The sequence below is a fragment of the Pipistrellus kuhlii genome, unplaced genomic scaffold (assembly GCF_014108245.1).
Source record: "Pipistrellus kuhlii isolate mPipKuh1 unplaced genomic scaffold, mPipKuh1.p scaffold_m20_p_5, whole genome shotgun sequence".
Lineage (NCBI taxonomy): Eukaryota > Metazoa > Chordata > Mammalia > Chiroptera > Vespertilionidae > Pipistrellus > Pipistrellus kuhlii.
This window is the reverse complement of record NW_023425551.1, coordinates 82,909,651-82,926,675: the sequence shown is the minus strand read 5'-3', so window position 1 is coordinate 82,926,675 and position 17,025 is coordinate 82,909,651. Positions and strand designations below refer to the sequence as shown.

The window sequence follows — 17,025 nt, the reverse complement described above, 5'->3', positions numbered from 1 at the left end:
GAGGGAGGGCCTCCCCCCAGAGGGATGGGGGAGGAGGGAGGAGGCGGAGGAGCTGAGAAGGGCCTTTGCCTGCTCACCTGTCTGCGCAGCTGGGACGGACCCTGCCCTCACAGCGCGGGCCCTGGAAGCCGGGGGCACAGAGGCAGGAGGGGGCGCCGGGTCTGTCCACGCAGGTGCCTCCGTGGAGGCACGGGGCTGGGGAGGGGAGGAGTGAGCCGGGGGCTGGCTTCTTGCCTGTCAGTCACCACAGCAGCCGCCCCGCCGTGGAGCGCCCCTCAGGCCCAGGCGTCTGCTCTGGCACAAGCACTCACCGGAGGCACAGAGGTCGAGCCTCTCGCAGCGGGGCCCGGTGTGGCCTGGGGGACAGGTGCAGAGGTGGCCCCCGGGGCGGGCGCTGCAGGAGCCACCGTTGAGGCAGGGTCCCGAGTGGCAGGCGCTCACCTCCTCGGTGCAGGCGGGCCCTGGAGGGGCAGAGCCCGAGGCCTGTCACAGGTCCCCGCCGGCCCTCCCGCAGGGCGGCGGCTGTGTGGCTCAGGGACCTCACCTGTGTAGCCCGCGGGGCAGGTGCAGTTGTAGCCGGAGGGCTGGGGGTGGCAGGTGCCCCCGTGGGCACAGGGCGCGGAGACGCAGCCCCCCAGCTCGGCCTCACACTCCGGTCCCGTCCAGCCCTCGTCACACACGCAGGCGGACCTGTCACAGAGAGGGTTTGCTCGGCCCTCCCCGTGGTCGTCCGGGCCTTCGTGCTTGGCCCGAGGCTCCGCCCTTGCTCCAGGCCTTTGCCCTCAGCAGCCCCGTCCCGGCCGCCTCTGCCTCCTCTGCCCATGCCCTGGGGGCCATGGCCGCCCCTGCCCCTGCCCCGGGGCAGCCCCGTCCTCTGCTGCCCCTGCCCCGGGGCAGCCCCGTCCTCTGCTGCCCCTGCCCCGGGGCAGCGCCATGCAGGGCAGGGCTCAGTAACCGCCTGTCTGGGGGACCGGCCCTGGGGTTCAGTGCTCTCCTCTGGGCGCTCATCCCTAGGCCTTCGCTGCCCATTATTTGTCATCGCTCCCTCCTGGGCCACACCCACCCCCGCCCTGCCCCCCCGAGGCCCAGCCTTGCCCCCTGAGGCCCGGCCCTGCCCCCTGAGGCCCGGCCCTGCCCCCTGAGGCCCGGCCCTGCCCCCTGAGGCCCAGCCCTGCCCCCTGAGGCCCGGCCCTGCCCCCTGAGGCCCGGCCCTGCCCCCTGAGGCCCGGCCCTGCCCCCTGAGGCAGCACCTCAGGACTCTGCCATCTGCTTGTGGTCCCTGGGGCCGCACAGACCCGCCGCTTCTCCTCCCGGGAGGGGGAGGGGGCAGGACGTTACCTGTGGCAGTGCCCGTGCCGGCAGGTGCAGTTGCCCTCCGCGGGGGCACAGCCGGGGCGGCCGTCGGGGCAGAGGCAGCGGGCCTGGTCCTCCTGGCGCTGGCACCTCTGCTCGGGCTGGCACAGGCCGGGGGCACACAGGGGGACCTCACAGAGAGGGCCTGGGCGGGAGATGGGGGAGACGGGGTTCTCCACGGCTTCGAGGGGCCAGAGGCCGCGTGTGTGTGCCACGCTCCTGCCCTCAGTCCGCGGGGCCTGCTGCCCGGCCCCGCTTCCCGCCTTCGCAGTCAGTCCCCTGTGCTCCCCAGGGCGTCCTCCCCTCCCGCCCCGTGGCTGGGGGTCTGACAGGCGCCTGCTCCTCTGGACGGCCGCCCGGGAGCCCTCCGGGCACCAGGAGAGGCTGTGGCCTTTCCGCCCAGACTTCAGGCCCGGGCGGGAGGCAGCTCTCACAGCGGGTCTGCCCTCTAAGTGCCTGCAGCCAGAGAACCAGTGGCTTCCCCTCTGCTGCCCAAGCCCGGGTTCATGGGGCCGGGGTAACAGCACCCGGTGTGCGCCGCAGGCTTCCCCCGAACAGGGCTCCCGCCCTCCGCTCCCAGCGCACGCCCAGCACGCCCAGCACGCCCAGCACGCCCAGCACGCCCGTGACCCCGGCCCCCACAGGACTCCCCCCGCCTTGCCAGTGGCTCGCTGACCTGTGAAGCCTGAGGGGCAGAGGCAGGAGAAGGCCCCGGGGAGGTCAAGGCAGCTGGCGCCCGGGGGGCATGGGCCGCTCAGACACTCGTCCACCTCCGCCTGGCAGCGCGGGCCTGCGAAGCCTGGGCACAGCACGCTGCTCAGGGCTGTGAGCGTCCACTGGCCCCTCTCCCTCCCTCTGCCCCTCCCTGTCCCTCCCCCTCTTCCCCTCCCCTCCCCCCTCCCCCTCCCTCCCCCTCTCCCCCTCCCCCTCCCTCCCCCCTCCCTCCCCCCTCCCCCTCCCCTCCCCCTCTCCCTCCTCCTCTCCCCCTCCCCTCCCCCCTCCCCCTCCCTCCCCCTCTCCCTCCCCCTCTCCCCCTCCCCTCCCCCTCTCCCCCTCCCCTCCCCCCTCCCCCTCCCTCCCCCCTCCCTCCCCCCTCCCCCTCCCCTCCCCCCTCCCCCTCCCTCCCCCTCTCCCTCCCCCTCGGTGTCTGAGCCTGCTCACCCGGGAGGCATTCGCAGTGGAAGGCCCCAGGCTGGTCCTGGCACTGCCCGCCGTTGGCACAGGGAGAGCTGCCACACTCGTCGACGTCCTCCTCGCACCGGGAGCCCGTGAACCCTGCGGGGGCGGGGGGGGGGCACCTCTGTTCGTTACTCGCACTGGGAGCCGCGACAGGGTGTGGCCGAGCCGGGGCTTGGTGGGCAGGAGGAGAAGTGAAGCCAGCGGACGGAGCACTGCAGGCGGGCGGGCGAGGGCATGGCTGTGTTTGTGAGGAAGGAGCTTCTTAGTGCCGGGGCTTCCGGCGTTACCGAGCTTAACGGGGTCCCTCACGCTTCGTACCAATAAGGCCAGGGGACCGAGGTGCTAATGCTAGACTCATCCTATCATAAATCCCAGTCCGGCCCTGCCCTGCCCCGGCCCGCCCGAGGGGCGAGCCTGGAGGGTCCGGAGGAGACGCCGGGCAGGTGCGCGGGCGGGGGTGAGCGGGGTGCCCGGCAGAGGGTTAACAATGGAACCGACCCGCTGCCGTGGAAGGGGGACAGGAAGTGCCTGAGAGCAGAGCTGGGGTGTGCAGTAAGCCAGCGCCATGCAGAGGACCGAGGTCCGAGCCGCCAGGAGCCCTTGCTGTCCTCGCGGTGGCATGGCCCTGACCATGCAGGGGCACAGGGCTCGGGGTCTGGGAGGAGGCTGGGGGCGATAGGGCAGCACAGAGAGGAGGTGGGCGGGCAGGCAAGGGAAGGGGGACTTGGGGGGCGTGACAGTAGAGCTTGGGGAGCACAGAAGAGGCCTGGAGCTCGAACGTGGAGGCTGAGGCCTGAGGTGAAAACAGGGTGGAAGCGGCACTCACCTGGGGCAGGTGCAGGGGGCGAGGGGGGTGGGCAGGCAGGTGCGGGGGGTGAGGGGTGGGCAGGAAGGTACAGGGGTGAGGGGGTGGAAGGGCGGTGCAGGGGGGCACGGGGTGGGCAGGCAGGTGCGGGGGGTGAGGGGTGGGCAGGAAGGTACAGGGGGTGAGGGATGGAAGGGCAGGTGTGGGGGGCGAGGGGTGGGCAGGCAGGTGCGGGGGGTGAGGGGTGGGCAAGCAGGTGCAGGGGTGAGGGGTGGGCAGGCAGGTGCAGGGGTGAGGGGTGGGCAGGCAGGTGCGGGGGGTGAGGGGGTGGAAGGGCGGGTGCAGGGGGTTGAGGGGGTGGGCAGGCAGGTGCGGGGGTGAGGGGGGGCACTCACCGGGCGGGCAGGTGCAGTGGAAGCCGTCGAGCAGGTCCTGGCAGCCGGCCTGGTGCAGGCAGGGAGCAGAGGCGCACTCGTCCGTCTCCAGCTCACAGAGCCGCCCTTCTAAGCCTGCGGAGGGAGCTCGCTGAGGGCTGCGGCCCGGGAGGCCCGGGTTCGAGAACAGCCTGCCCCGCCTCAGGCTGCCCTCCCGGGGCGCCGTGGCACGTGGCTGCAGGGATGAACTCGGGACCCTGCTCCCGGGGAGAGCCCAGGACGGCACCTCCGGCTGTGGGGGCTGCGAGCACGGGCCTTTGGGGCCCCCCCGGCCCGGACGGCGGCTGAGGAGCCCAAGGCCCGAGGACGGGAGACAGGGCAATGCTGGGAGGAGCCCCGCTTTGTTCTCCCTGGCGCTGGCGGCTCTGTGCCGGAGGCCGGCGTCCCCGTGGGCCTCTGGGGCACCGGGAGCTCCTCGGTCCCGGTCCTGTTCCTCGCAGGCCCGGCCCCGCTGGGCCAGCCCTGGACCACCTGCCTCGCCCGCCGCCCGGGAGCCCGCTTCATCACCCCTCACGCCTCAGCCTGTCCCTCGGCCCCTGGACGTGGTCTCAGCGCGCTTACAAAGCGGGCACAGCAGGCCTGACCCGTGGGGCTGTTGTAAAGCTTAGCCGGCGTGTAACCTGCTCAGTAGCCCCTGTGCAGGGGGAGCTATTCTCGTTCAGTTTCTTCCCGCTCCCAGCACGCTCATGGTCTCCGGAGGCTGGCGGAGCTGGTGCAGCCTGGTGGCACCCCCTCCTGTGGCACCAGATTCAGGCACCAGGCCCCTCGCGCCCCGGAGCGCCTCTGTGCCGGGAGCGTGCTGGGCCGGCATGCCGTCAGGAACTGCTGTTCCACCCCCGACAGGGGGCCGGGGAGCGCATGCCCCTCCCCGGAGCCCGGCGGGCACAGCCTTTGCCATCGGGCCTGAGTGTCACTTGGGCTTGGGGTGGGCAGGGTTCTGGGGGGGGGGGGCTGACCCCGGGCCTGAGGCTCTCCATGCTCGCCCCGGCCCGTACCTGGGGGGCAGAGGCAGTGGAAGCTGGCCAGCAGATCCAGGCAGGTGCTGCCGGGGCGGCAGGGCTGGGACAGGCACTCGTTGTGGTCAGCCTCGCAGCGGGAGCCGGTGTAGCCAGGCGGGCAGAGGCAGTGGAAGGAGCCGGGGGTGTTGAGGCAGGAGCCGCTGTGCTCACAGGGCCCCAGGCCTTGCTGGGCTGGGAGGAGAGAAGAGCCGGTCCCCAGGGGCCCCGGGGACGGCGGGCAGCCAGCGGCTTGGGGCCGGGCCGTGTGGCGGAGGAGACGGTGCCAGGAAAGGGCAGCCTTAGGAGAGAGGGTCCTGGGGCGGGCGGCGGGGCGCGGGGAGCAGACACGTGGGGGAGAGATGCCTGCCCGCCAAGGGGCAGGGACAAGCTGTCTGTGCTTTGAACTCGGAAAGCGATAGCCTGTGGCCAGCGCGGAGGCCGTCGGGGCTCAGAGAGGACCCGGTGGGCGCCTCACCCATCTGGCACTCGTCCAGGTCCTGGTGGCAGGTGGGGCCCGTGTAGCCGGGCTGGCACAGGCAGAGCGTGGCGCCCGTCAGGGGGTTGGTGCTGCACTGGGCTTCCCCGTGGCAGGGCTGGCTCAGGCACCGGTCCTCCAGGTGGCACAGGAGGCCTGCGGGCGGCGGGCGGGGGGCTTCAGCGGCCCGGGGCTTCCCTGGCGCCCCCCGCCCGGCCCCCCGCCCGCACCTGTGCGGCCCGGCGGGCAGAGGCAGGAGAAGGCGCCCACGCGGTCGACGCAGGTGGCCCCGGGGGCGCAGGTGGCGGCGGCGCAGTCGTCCAGGTTGTCCTCGCAGCGGGCGCCGCCCCAGCCGCTGCCGCACACGCAGTGGAAGCCGCCGGCGGCGTTCCGGCAGGTGCCGCCGTGGGCGCAGCGGGGGCCGCGCCCGGGCTCACACTCGTCCACGTCCTCAGAGCAGTCGGGGCCTATGGGGGGGAGCGGGGGGGAGAGGAAGATGGGGGAGAGGAGGGTGGGCTGGGCCGCCTGGGGGCCTGGGGAGGGGCGGGGCCAATGGGAGGGGAGGAGCCTTGGCGGGGCGGGGCCTGTTGGCGGGGCGGGGCGGGGCGGGGCCGTGGGGAGGCGGGGCTGGCCGCTGGCCGTTGCGCGGGAGCTGGGCGCAGGGACGCACCTGTCCAGGCCTCGGGGCAGAGGCAGGTGTAGGCGCCCAGTCCGTCCTGGCACGTGCCGCCGTTCTGGCACGGGTGCTCGGCGCAGTCGTCCGGGTCCACCTCGCAGCGCGGGCCTGTGAGACCTGACAGGGCCCGGGGTCAGCGAGGGGCCGGCCTCCCCCGGGGTGCGGACGCCCCGCAGCGAGCACCCACCTGGGGGGCAGAGGCAGAGGTGGGCGCTGGCGCCCTCGCCGGGAACCGGCTGGCAGGTGCCCCCGTTGGCACAGCCCGCGGCGGGGCAGGGCCCGGCCCGGAGCGCGCAGCGGGGGCCGGGGCGGCCCGCGGGGCAGGCGCAGTGGAAGGAGCCCAGCGTGTTGCGGCAGGCGGTGCCCGCGGGGCAGGGCCCTGGGTCGCGGAAACACTCGTTGACGTCGCGCTCGCAGGCGTGGCCCTCGAAGCCCGGGGGGCAGCGGCACTGGATCTGGGGGTAGGTGGTCAGGCACTCCCCTCCGTTCATGCAGGGGTTGGCCGAGCAGAAGTCCCGAAGCTGGCACCGCTCGCCTGCGGCCGAGGGCAGAGGGCAGAGGGCAAGGGCCATCAGCTCCCAGGGCCTGGGGACAGCTCCCCCGCCTCCCACCCCCCCATTCCCCCTCGCCCTGCCCCCTCGCCCTGCCTGGCTGGCTTGTGTCTTGGAGGGTTTATCGGTAGGAGGGTATTTCTAAGCTAAAAGTAGGACTCGGGTTGTTGGCGTGCTGCAGGTGGGCCCTGCCTGGAGGGAGGGGACACGGCCCCCGGGGTGAGGTGGTGGGAGGTGGGCAGCGCCCTGCCGGCCCCCAGAGACCTAGCCCCGCTGGCCCCTCTCAGGGGGCCGTCCGGCCGCCTGGTCTCTGCGTGGGTGGATCTTCGCAGCGACAAAGACCCCCGGCACAGCAGCGCCACCGGCAAGGGCACCCATGCCTGGGTGCGGTGCCAGGCGGCTGGGCGAGCGCCTCCTGAGCAGCGTGGGCTCTCCACACCCCACGTGTCCCTGCAGGCCAGTCTTGTCAGTGGGCGAGCTGGCCTGGACCCAGGGAGGGGCTGCCCCGAACCCCGACTCCACACCAGGCCTGGCAAGTGGCCAGTGCCCCTCCTTGTCCCGCGTGCTGGACCCTGACGCCCAGTCAGAATGACCTGCCTCTTACATCCCATGCCCCGGGCCACCAGGCCCACCAACGCTCCGGGATGGGCTCGGCGTTGGGAGACACTCCGGGTCACTGCTGTGCCACCCCAGCCGCCCGGCCTCCCGTTCCAGGTCTTTTTCTGCCCCCTGGCCGTGGTCGCCAGGCCCAGCCCCTCCACCGACCTGGTCCTGCTGGTCCTTCCTCTCCGCGGCCCAAGCTCTGTCCTCCCGCCCACCGTTTCCCCAGCGTGGCACCCCCTTCCCACCCCGTCCTGCTGTCTTGCCCCCTCCTCCTGGGGGGACACCCATTCCTCTCCCTGGTCAGACCCTTCCCACCCCTCCTCACCAGCCACCTCCCCCCACCGAAGTCCGCCTGGCGACCCCGCACCCGGCAGGCAGAGGCCGCTCAGGTGCGGGACACAGAGCCCGCTGCGGGCGGTGAGGGCGGGGAGAGGGCTCCGCTGCAGCCGGGGAGACTGGCGCAGCTACGCACCCACGGCTTTGGAACAGGTCACACGGGGCAGCAGCACGCTGTGTGGCGAGTGCCAATCCCGGTGACCGTGTCACAAGGACCGGCTGCTGGATCTCACTCCGGCCCCGCCCCGCCCCGTTCCGCCCCTCCGCCGCTCACCTGTCCACCCGGGCAAGCAGGAGCAGCGCGGGAGTCCCGAGGCCTGGACGTGGCAGCGGCCCATTTGGGAGCAGAAGGAAGAACAGGGGTCGTTGAGCTGGGCCTGGCACCTCTCGCCAGTGAAGCCCGAGGGGCAGGTGCAGAGGAAGCTGGGGGCTAAGGAAGAGCCCGGGGGGACAGGAAGCAGGGCTTGGCAGCTGCCCCCGTTCCGGCAGAGCTGGGCGTTCTGGCAGGGATCGGGAAACCGGCACGTCTCACCCAGGAAGCCAGGAGCACACCTGGGGGGGGGGGGCTCACATCACTGGCTGAGGCTGGCCTTCTGCCCCTCCCCCTCCCCTTCTCTCCCTCCCCCTCCCGGGCTCCCTCCCCCACAGGCACCTCACCGACAGGCGCCTTGGCCCTGAGGCAGGCGCAGGCAGGTGCCCCCGTTGGCACAGGGTTCGGAGAGATTCCCGCAGGGCAGGCCTGGGATGGAGAGGAGGATGAGGGGACTGGGGACCGGCTAGCATCCCACCCCGTCCCCATCCCCACGTGGTACCCCCCCCCCCCCCCTTCCTGTTTTCCTGACTCCCAAGTGCAGCCTCCATCCGTCCCAGTCCCTCGGAAGCAAGACAACAGGGATCAGGAGGGGGGATGAGGGGACTCCTGGGAGGTGAATGGCTGAGGCAGAGAAGGGATTTCCTCCCGGAAGGGCCCAGCATTGAGCCATGGGGGGTGGAGGGGGCGGGGGGGCCTGAACCAGAAAGGGACTTGATGGACCCTCAACCTTTCACGTCTCCATCTCCTCACATCTCTTTCTCTACCGAGTGGTCAGTCTGTTCCTCTTCCCCCCAATCGAGTCTCCTGTCCCCAAGCTCCAGGTCACTGCGCTCTCCCTGGGGTGGGCACCTGTCACCCAACCCCAGCAGACCCCTGGCCCGGGGCCCAGTCTAGGTCTGCCCAGGGCGGGCAGCAGGGCGGGCAGCAGGGCCCTCCCGCCGGCTGCCCCTTCCAGCGCGAGGCTCTGCTCCATCCAGCGCCGCCCCAACCCTCCAAAGGGGGCCCCTTCCCGCGGCCCCGCACCCTGGTCCTCACCGCACCCCGTCCTCACCGCACCCCGTCCTCACCGCACCCCGTCCTCACCTCCGGCCCCCACAGCCCCGGAGCCCAGCAGCCAGAGCAGCAGCAGCGCAGGGGGCCGCATCCCCGCCGGCAGCCAGCCCTCCGCCCTCCGCCCTCCGCGGAGCCACAGCCCCTTCCTCCGCCGTCTTGGCCGCCGCGGGCCTCGCCGCTGAGCTGTTTCCTGAGTCGCACAATGTCCTGGACACCCAAGTGATGGGGGAGGGAGGAGGGACGTTGAGGGGATGAGGGAGGGGCCTTCCATCCCTGACAACCATGCCCCCCCCCCCCCCCCCCAGGACAGAGTGGCTGGAGAGCCGAGAGGGCAGGTGATGGGGGGAGAAGGGCTGGTGGGGCCAGGGCACATCCCAGCCCTTCCGCTGAGGCGGCCTGTCCTCCCCGGAGTGGCTGGAGAGCTGTGAGGGCAGGTGATGGGGGCGAGGGGGAGTGGGGGATGCAGGGGGCACCTGTGGGGAGCAGGGGGTGAGGGGAGGTGCTTGCTTCTGGGGCAGATGCTTCTCAGAGAACCTGCAACTTGGCCTCAGGAGCCCACTGCCCCGCCTCCTCCGCCCTCGCTAGCGCTTCCCCCTTTGGGGAAGGAGGGGGTGCCGGCTGTGTCTGGGGAGCCTTGGCCTTCCCTGGGGGGAAGTATAAAACCGCCACCAGTTATGCAGTCTGGATTATTCTCAGCAAACCCTGCACTGGGGTCTTTCCCTTCCCCCCATGTCTCCCTCCCTCTACCAGAGTCCCTGGGAGGCAAGGAATGCTGGTCATTGACTTCATTTATTTTTAAAATATGTTGTATTGATTTTTTTAGAGAGAGGGAGATGGTGTGGGGGCGAGGGGAGAGAAAGAGAGAGAAACAACGTTGTGAGAGACATCTGTTCCTTGCCTCCTGTACATCCCTGACCAGGAACTGAGGAATCAAACTGACCTATTTGGTGCAGGGGACAAAGCTCAGCCAGGTGAGCCACACCGTCAGGACCAGGCATTGACTTTTAAATCGGACTAAATACCATCACGACAGAGAATTCGCTGCCCTGACTCACCTCGCCTTCTCCTCCTCCTTCTACAAAATATATTTTATTGAGTTCTACAGAGAGGAATAGAGTTAGAAACATTGATGAGAAACACCAACCAGCACACCCCCTATTGGAGATGTGCCCACAACTAAGGTACATGGCCTTGACCGGAATCGAACCTGGGACTCTTCAGTTCGCAGACCAATGCTCTATCCACTGAGCCAAACCGGTTTCAGCTCACCTCGCCTTCTTTGTTAGCCCGGCGTCAGGCTCACCATCTCCAGCCTTCCTCTGCTGGCACAGGGCATGGGGTAGGGTGACTGGCACAGGTGTGGCAGCAAGCACCCTCTGCAGCCTAGGACACCCTGAGCAATTTCCTCTGCACCACTTAAAAAAGCTTTTTGTTTTAAATATATTTTTATTGATTTCAGAGTGGGAGAGGGAGAGGGAGAGAGAAACATCTATCGTGAGAGAGAATCATTGACCGGCTGCCTCCCACACGCCTCCCACTGGGGACGGAGCCCACAACGCGGGCATGTGCCCCTGACCAGAATCAAACCTGAGACCCTTCAGGCCACAGGCTAACGCTCTATCCACTGAACCAAACCAGCAAGGGCAGCTTTTTATTTTGAAACCAGTGGTCTGGTGCATGAATTCATGCACATTAAAAAAAGGAAATTAATTAGAAGGTGACAGGAGGGTGAGACAGGCTGGACACACTGGAGCCAACCTCCCTCAGTACCTCCCCAGCCAGCAGCACCTGGGGCGGCACCAGTGCTTGAAGGATGTCTGAGGAGTGAGCGGGGTCCCTCCAGCAGGTGGGGTCCCTCAGCCTGGCCAGCGGGGATCAGCCCGAAACCGGCAGTCCAACATCCCCGGGGTGGGGGGGGAGTTCCAAAGTGCTCAGCAGCTCCTGCATTGAGTGTCTGCCCCCTGGTGATCATTGTGTGTTATAGCTACCAGTCAGATGGTTGCTTTGACTTATTTTTTATTTATTTTTTAAATAAATCTTTATTGTTCAGATTATTACAGGTGTTCCTCTCCCCCCGTCCCCCTTTAGCTCCCCTCCACCTGATTCCCAACCCCTGATTCCCACACCCTTACCCCCACCACTGTCTTCATCCATAGGTGTAAGATTTTTGTCCAATCTCTTCCCACACCCTTCAGACCCCTTCCCCCCTGTTAATTGATAGTCCAATCCCTTTCTATATCCCTGATTCTATTATGTTTACCAGTCCATTTTATTCTTCATGTAATCCTGGTTTGGTATTGATGAACTCCTTTAACTTTTTCTTGTCTGTGAAGCTCTTTTTCTGAATTCTGAATGATAGCTTTGCTGGGTAGAGCAATCTTGGTTGTAGGTTTTTGTTGTTCATCATTTTGAATATTTCTTGCCACTCCCATCTGGCCTACATAGTTTCTGTTGAGAAATCAGCTGACAGTTGTATGGGTACTCCCTTATAGGTAACTAGTTGTTTTTCTCTTGCTGCTTGTAAGATCTCTCTTTGTCTTTTGCTCCTGGCATCTTAATGATGATGTGTCCTGGTGTGTTCCTCTTTGGATTCCTCTTGTTTGGGGTCCTGTGAAGTTCTTGAACTTGTAGGTCTATTTCTTTCACCAGGTAGGGAAAGTTTTATGTCATTATTTCTTCCATTAAGCCTTCAATATTCTGCTTCCTCTCTTCTTCTGGCACCCCAAAAATCCGGATATTGGTACGCTTTAAGCCATCCCGGAGGCTCCTTACACTATTCTCACACTTTTGGATTCTTCTTTCTTTTTGCCTCTCTGGTTGGGTGATTTTTGCTTTCTTATATTCCAGATCTTTGGTTTGATTCTTGGGGCATGTTGATCTATAGTTGAGTTTCTGTATATTCTTTATTTCATACTTTGTATGCTTAAGTTCTGTCTGGTCCTTTTCCATTTTTTTTTTTTTTTTTTTTGGTATTCTCATTAAGGTCCTTGAAGGTCTCACAAAGCTTCTTGGAGGTCTCATCAAGTTTTTCAGTGGTTTTTAGAAGATTCTTGAGTAATCTTATAAATGTGATTCTGAACTGTGTGTCATCCAGTAGTTTACTCTCCTCCATCTCTCCCATTTGTGTCATGCTTCTGTGTCTCCTTATTTTGGCTGCCTCCCTGTGTTGATGGAGTGGCTTTGTGTGGTTGGTGACCTATAGGGGTCAGTAGCTCAGCTGCCCCAATCACCTGAGGTGGTCGCTTTTGCTATATCCCTTTGTGGGCTTAGTGCACAGTCTTGGTGTAATTAAGCCTTGATTGCTGTTGGTACACTGGGAGGAACTGACCTCCAGGCCAATTGTCTGTGAGGACCTGCTGTGTCTATAAATGAAGAACTGCTGCACTGGAGACACACCTTGTTTCAGTGGGACTTTGGTGCTCACTGAGACTGAATGTGTCACTTATGGGTGTGAGGGATTGAAACTGAGCACTAGAACTCTGGTTTCTGGGTCTCAATGAGGTGCAGTTCAGCTACTGTCTGAGGCCAGTACTGTTGCAGAAGCTACAGCATGAACCACAGTCCTGTCCTTCTTGGATCTGTTTGCCCCAGGTTGCAATTTTGCTAAACTGCAACAGAGAGGGCCAGTCATATGCAAAGTCTGCTGCTTGGAACTTGGATATGTTGTGAGAGGCGGAGTCTCAGAGTGGAGTCTCAGGGCGTCACTAGGCTGGGGCGTGGCCAACAGTGATGGCTGCCTGTCCGCTGCCTCTCCGATGGTGTCCCGTGTCTCACACCACAGCACAGCAAACAATCTCAGCTCTGCAAGCAAGCCAGCCTCACTTTCTGACCCGATGGCAGATAGTCTAGCCTCTCCCCAGAAACTGGATTTCAGAGAGATCGGGTGCTTGTCTCTCTTCGGGTTGAAGAAAGCACTGCCCTCCACCAGCCTGGATCCACCATCAGCCCTTATCGCGTCCTCGCCCCCCTACCTCAGTTTTTAGCTCTTGTACCCTGGATTCTCCTCCTTCTCTCTCAGTCTAGTTGTAGGGCTTCCTCCCAGCCAGCTTTCGTTTGGTTTTTGGGAAAGAGACGTTTGTTTTATAGTTGTTTTTGAACTTGTTGTGCCCAGCAGCTGTTTAGGAGTGTTTACCTACGCCGCCATCTTCATTCCTCTCCCCCGCTTTGACTTATATATATAGATTGCCAGTGCATGTCATATGTACTGGCCGGTCAGCTGGATGGTCAGATGATCGATCATATATATAGATATAGATATAGATATAGATATAGATATAGATATAGATATAGATATAGATATAGATATATGTGATATAGATAGATATAGATATAGATATAACTTAAAACTCACAGAAAAGGAACAATGAGCCCTATCTGGTTTGGCTCAGTGGATAGAGCATCGGCCTGCAGAGTTGAAGGGTCCCAGTTTCAATTCCAGTCAAGGGCACATGCCCAGGGTTGCAGGCTTGCTTTCCAGTAGGGGACATGCAGGAGGCAGTCGATCAATGATTCTCCCTCATCACTGATGTTTCTCTCTCCCCCTCTCCCTTCCTCTATGAAATCAATAAAAATATATTAAAAAAAGAATAATGTTTCTCTTTTATTTTTAAAATTTTTAAATTTTTTAATGATACTCTCAACCGCAGTACACTATCAAAATCAGGAAACTTAAACAAAATATGTTAATGTACATGGCTAAAAGTCTTTTTGTGTTTTACATATACTAATATATCTATATATCTATATCTATATCAATATCTATATCTATACCTATACCTATACCTATACCTATATCTATGTCTATATATCTCCTCACCTGAGGATATGTTCATTGGTTGCAAATAGAAAAAGGAAGACAGAGAAGCATTGATATGAGAGATTTGCTGCCTCCTGTATGGTCTCCAGGACCATAGCAGCAACCTCAGTATGTGCCCTGACCTGGAATTGAACCCACGTCCTTTTGGTGTACAGGATGATGCTCCAACCGACTGAGTCACCCAGCAGGATGGAAAGTCTTTTTAAAAGAAAGGCTTAGCCATGCCCAGGTAGCTCAGTTGGTTAGAGCATCATCCCGATACACCAAGGTTGCCGGTTCAATCTCCCATCAGGCACATACAGGAAACAACCAATGAGAGCATAAATAAATGGAACAACAAATCAATGTCTCTCCCCCCCCCAGCCAATGTATTTTTAAGGGTTTATTAGGGCACTGATAACACAAAACAAACAAACAAGACGAGCAAGGCCTGGAGCCTAACCCCCGGCATCAAGGTGAGGTGGGAGAGACCACATGTCGGCAGCCCCGAGTTTTGCTGCATCAGGTGGGGAAGAGAGTGTAGCCGTCTGAAAGGGTTCACACTAGCGGCAGACAGAGGTAGAGGAGGTGAAGCAGGCAGCTCTGGGACAGAGCCAACAAGGGAGAGGCGTCCGCTCTGTGGATGAGCTTGGAGCAGATGGGGAGGCACGTGGAGTGAGAAGAGACTCCTGGGGTGCCTGTGTTAGGGGCAGAAGCAGAATATTGGAAACTAATTATAATGATAAGAAGTGTAGCCAAAACTGGTTTGGCTCAGTGGTAGAGCATTGGTCTGAGGACTGAAAGGTCCCGGGTTCGATTCTGGTCAAGGGCATGTACCTTGGTTGCGGGCACATCCCCAGTAGGGGGGGTGCAAGAGGCAACTGGTCGACCTTTCTCTCTCATCGACATTTCTATCTCTCTATCTCTCTCCCTTCCTCTCTGTAAAAAATCAATAAAATATGTTAAAAAAAAAAAAAAAAAAAAAGAAAGAAACCCTGCTCTGTTACCTGCTATGGCTCTGTTCTGATTAGAAAGCACGTTCTCACCAGCTGGGAGCTGCACGCCCTGGGACATGGGAGCTCCATGGGAACGCAGTCCACCCTCCCGTCCGGACAACTGCCTGTCATATGGAGAGATCAGCAACCTCAGGCCGAGACCATCTAGTCCCGAGGCACCTGCTCTCCACAACCCCCAGACCCATTACCCGTAATCTGATCCGGGGGGCCAGCCCTCCGTGACCTGTAATGATCATCCCGTGCCCTTTCCCACGTGACCTTTGACCCTCTACCTTATCTATCAGCTGGTTTATCGGGGGGAGGGGCAGAGCGGGTTTCCGGGTCTGACCTGCTGCCGGCAGGACTGGAATAAACGCTCATATATGATTCGACCTGTCTCTGCTGAACTGGCTCAGGTAGTGACAGGCAGCCGGAGACTGGTTGTCTGGTTACATATTCTGTGGCCCATCTGGGCCACAGTGGGGAATTCCCCTGGGTGAGCACCAGGGATCCCGCTTGCTGCTGGCCCGGGGTTCCCAGCTGAGGCCTGGACTCCCATTGGCAGTGCTGCCAGGAACTGCAGCCTCAGCCGTCCCGGCCTCTCACCTGAGACCTAAGGTGAGTTGCGTGTTCTGGGGTCTGTAACGGGGGAAGTCAGTTGTCTGCTGCCCCCATCTGGGGTGAGTCTGACCAGCTCTGGGTTGCAAGTGGCCTCTCAAGGTCGTTGGCTGTGCAGGGTAAGCCACAAATGGTGGTTTTGCCTGGTGTAATTTTGCCTATAATCTGGCTTAAATTGTTCAGTGATGGGTGCTGGTGGCTCGATCCCAAAGTATCCCATTGGGACTGGACTTGGCTGGGCTGGACTGCAGGCCTGGGGACAAGGGCTGTGAGTGGTCCCACTGGAGCCTCTTTGGCCCAGGCACCTCTGACACCCCGAGTGCACCCCCGGGCCCACATCTTTGTGCAGGGAGGGCTGGGTGACCAGGGAAGCTGTTCCCGGTAGAGATGGGTGTGGGTAGACTTCTCATTCTAAACCTCCTGGGTCCATTTCTCCTTGGATGTGTGATTCTCTGTTGTCCCCTCCAACCCCAAACTTTTTTTCACACAAATGTCCTCCTGAGAGACAGACTTCTGAGGATTAATATGGGCTTTCTCTCGATGGCAGCTCCTCAGCGGTGTGTGCTGGAGGCTAAGTCCAGTGGGTCATAATTAATGGGAGAAGTCCTCAAAAGGCTGAATGGACTCTTTCAGCAGGGCTGAAAATCTGCCTATATTATTGCCTGCTGCCCCAACCTGATAATCTTACTGTTTACCAACCCTTACCTTTGATATGTATATCTGCTTGGCTAAAGGGCAAAATCCTATACAATAAAGTAGTAATATGCAAATTAACCTCACACAAAATGGCCACCCCCATGTGGTCACAAGATGGCCACCACAAGATGGCCAGCACGGAAGGGCACTTGTGAGCGATCAAATCAGCAAGAGAGGACAGTTAGGGGTAACCAGGCCAGTAGGGAAGGGCATTTGAGGGCGACCAGGCCAGCAGGGGAGGGCAGTTAGGGGCGATTGGGCCAGCAGAGGAGGGCAGTTGGGGGCGGTCAGGCTGGCAGGGGAGCAGTTGGGCGTTGATCAGGCTGGCAGGGGAGTGGTTAGGGGGTGATCAGGTTGGCAGGCAGAAGCAGTTATGGGCAATCAGACAGGCAGGCAGGTGAGCAGTTGGAAGCCAGCAGTCCCGGATTGGATAGGGTGCAGAGCCGGCTCACTCCCAAGGGGATTGGAGAGGTGGCAAATTGGGCTGAGGAATACCCCCCCCCCCCGCCCAAGTGCACAAATTTTGTGCATCGGGTCTCTAGTGTGTTAATAAAAAGCTAGGGGTCCAGAGATTTGGGGAACTGAGTTACTACAGTTAAGCTCCCCCAAAAATGCCTCCCAAATTTATATTTCATTTCTAGTTTATTAATTTACTCCCAGCCCCTTCTCCGATTACAGAACCCTAGCAGATGCAGGATAACATCTCCCCAGCCTCAGATCCCTGCTGCTCCTCTAGGCCCTCCTTGACCGTGAGGAGGGGGCGCTGTGCCACCCCAGCACAGCCAAGGGTTCGGCGAGCCTGAGGGAAGGCAGTGAAGGATGAAGAAAGAGACAGACAAGAGAATAAGCTGGGTCTCAGTGTATCTTTGGTGCCTGGCTGAGGCCACAGACTGGTGCTTTATTTATAGTCAGAGATAAACAAGGTAATTCACAATGTTCTTGTGAGTTTCACTTGTGGCGGCACTTGCTGCCCCCCCACAGCCCACCAGCCACCCAGGAAAGAGCGAGGAGCAGTCACAGGTCAAGCTTTATGCTTAGCGGGCTGTGCCCTCCGACCTGGAGCTTGTTTGTGACTTTGCCCGCAGGCTAGTCCAAGGCTTAACCCTGTAACCGCTCCCAACAGGGCGCCCTCTGTCTCAGGTCCC

The 17,025-nt window shown here is 62.1% G+C and overlaps 1 protein-coding gene across 5 annotated transcripts in view; it reads right to left on the bottom strand.

Annotated features, from left to right (window-relative positions):
- LOC118705118 (G-protein-signaling modulator 3) overlaps positions 1-9,068 on the bottom strand; it is a 28,368-nt gene extending 19,300 nt beyond the window's left edge. For 3 of the 5 annotated variants that reach the window (XR_006740075.1, XM_045573132.1, XM_045573133.1), the window contains exons 1-15: positions 8,807-9,068; positions 8,068-8,149; positions 7,685-7,962; positions 6,108-6,455; positions 5,915-6,037; positions 5,475-5,711; positions 5,245-5,400; positions 4,767-4,961; positions 3,733-3,846; positions 2,515-2,628; positions 2,030-2,152; positions 1,339-1,498; positions 545-690; positions 312-461; positions 78-234 (exon numbers count right to left, since the gene is read on the bottom strand). Coding sequence is in view for 4 of the 5 variants with exons in the window: in XM_045573132.1 (XP_045429088.1) it covers positions 78-234; positions 312-461; positions 545-690; positions 1,339-1,498; positions 2,030-2,152; positions 2,515-2,628; positions 3,733-3,846; positions 4,767-4,961; positions 5,245-5,400; positions 5,475-5,711; positions 5,915-6,037; positions 6,108-6,455; positions 7,685-7,962; positions 8,068-8,149; positions 8,807-9,047 (2,624 nt within the window). In the remaining variant the exon portion in view is untranslated. The remainder of the gene's footprint in view (positions 1-77; positions 235-311; positions 462-544; positions 691-1,338; positions 1,499-2,029; positions 2,153-2,514; positions 2,629-3,732; positions 3,847-4,766; positions 4,962-5,244; positions 5,401-5,474; positions 5,712-5,914; positions 6,038-6,107; positions 6,456-7,684; positions 7,963-8,067; positions 8,150-8,806) is intronic. The other 2 variants (XM_045573130.1, XM_045573131.1) reach the window with 2 other exon arrangements.
- Between the last annotated feature and the right edge of the window lie 7,957 nt (positions 9,069-17,025).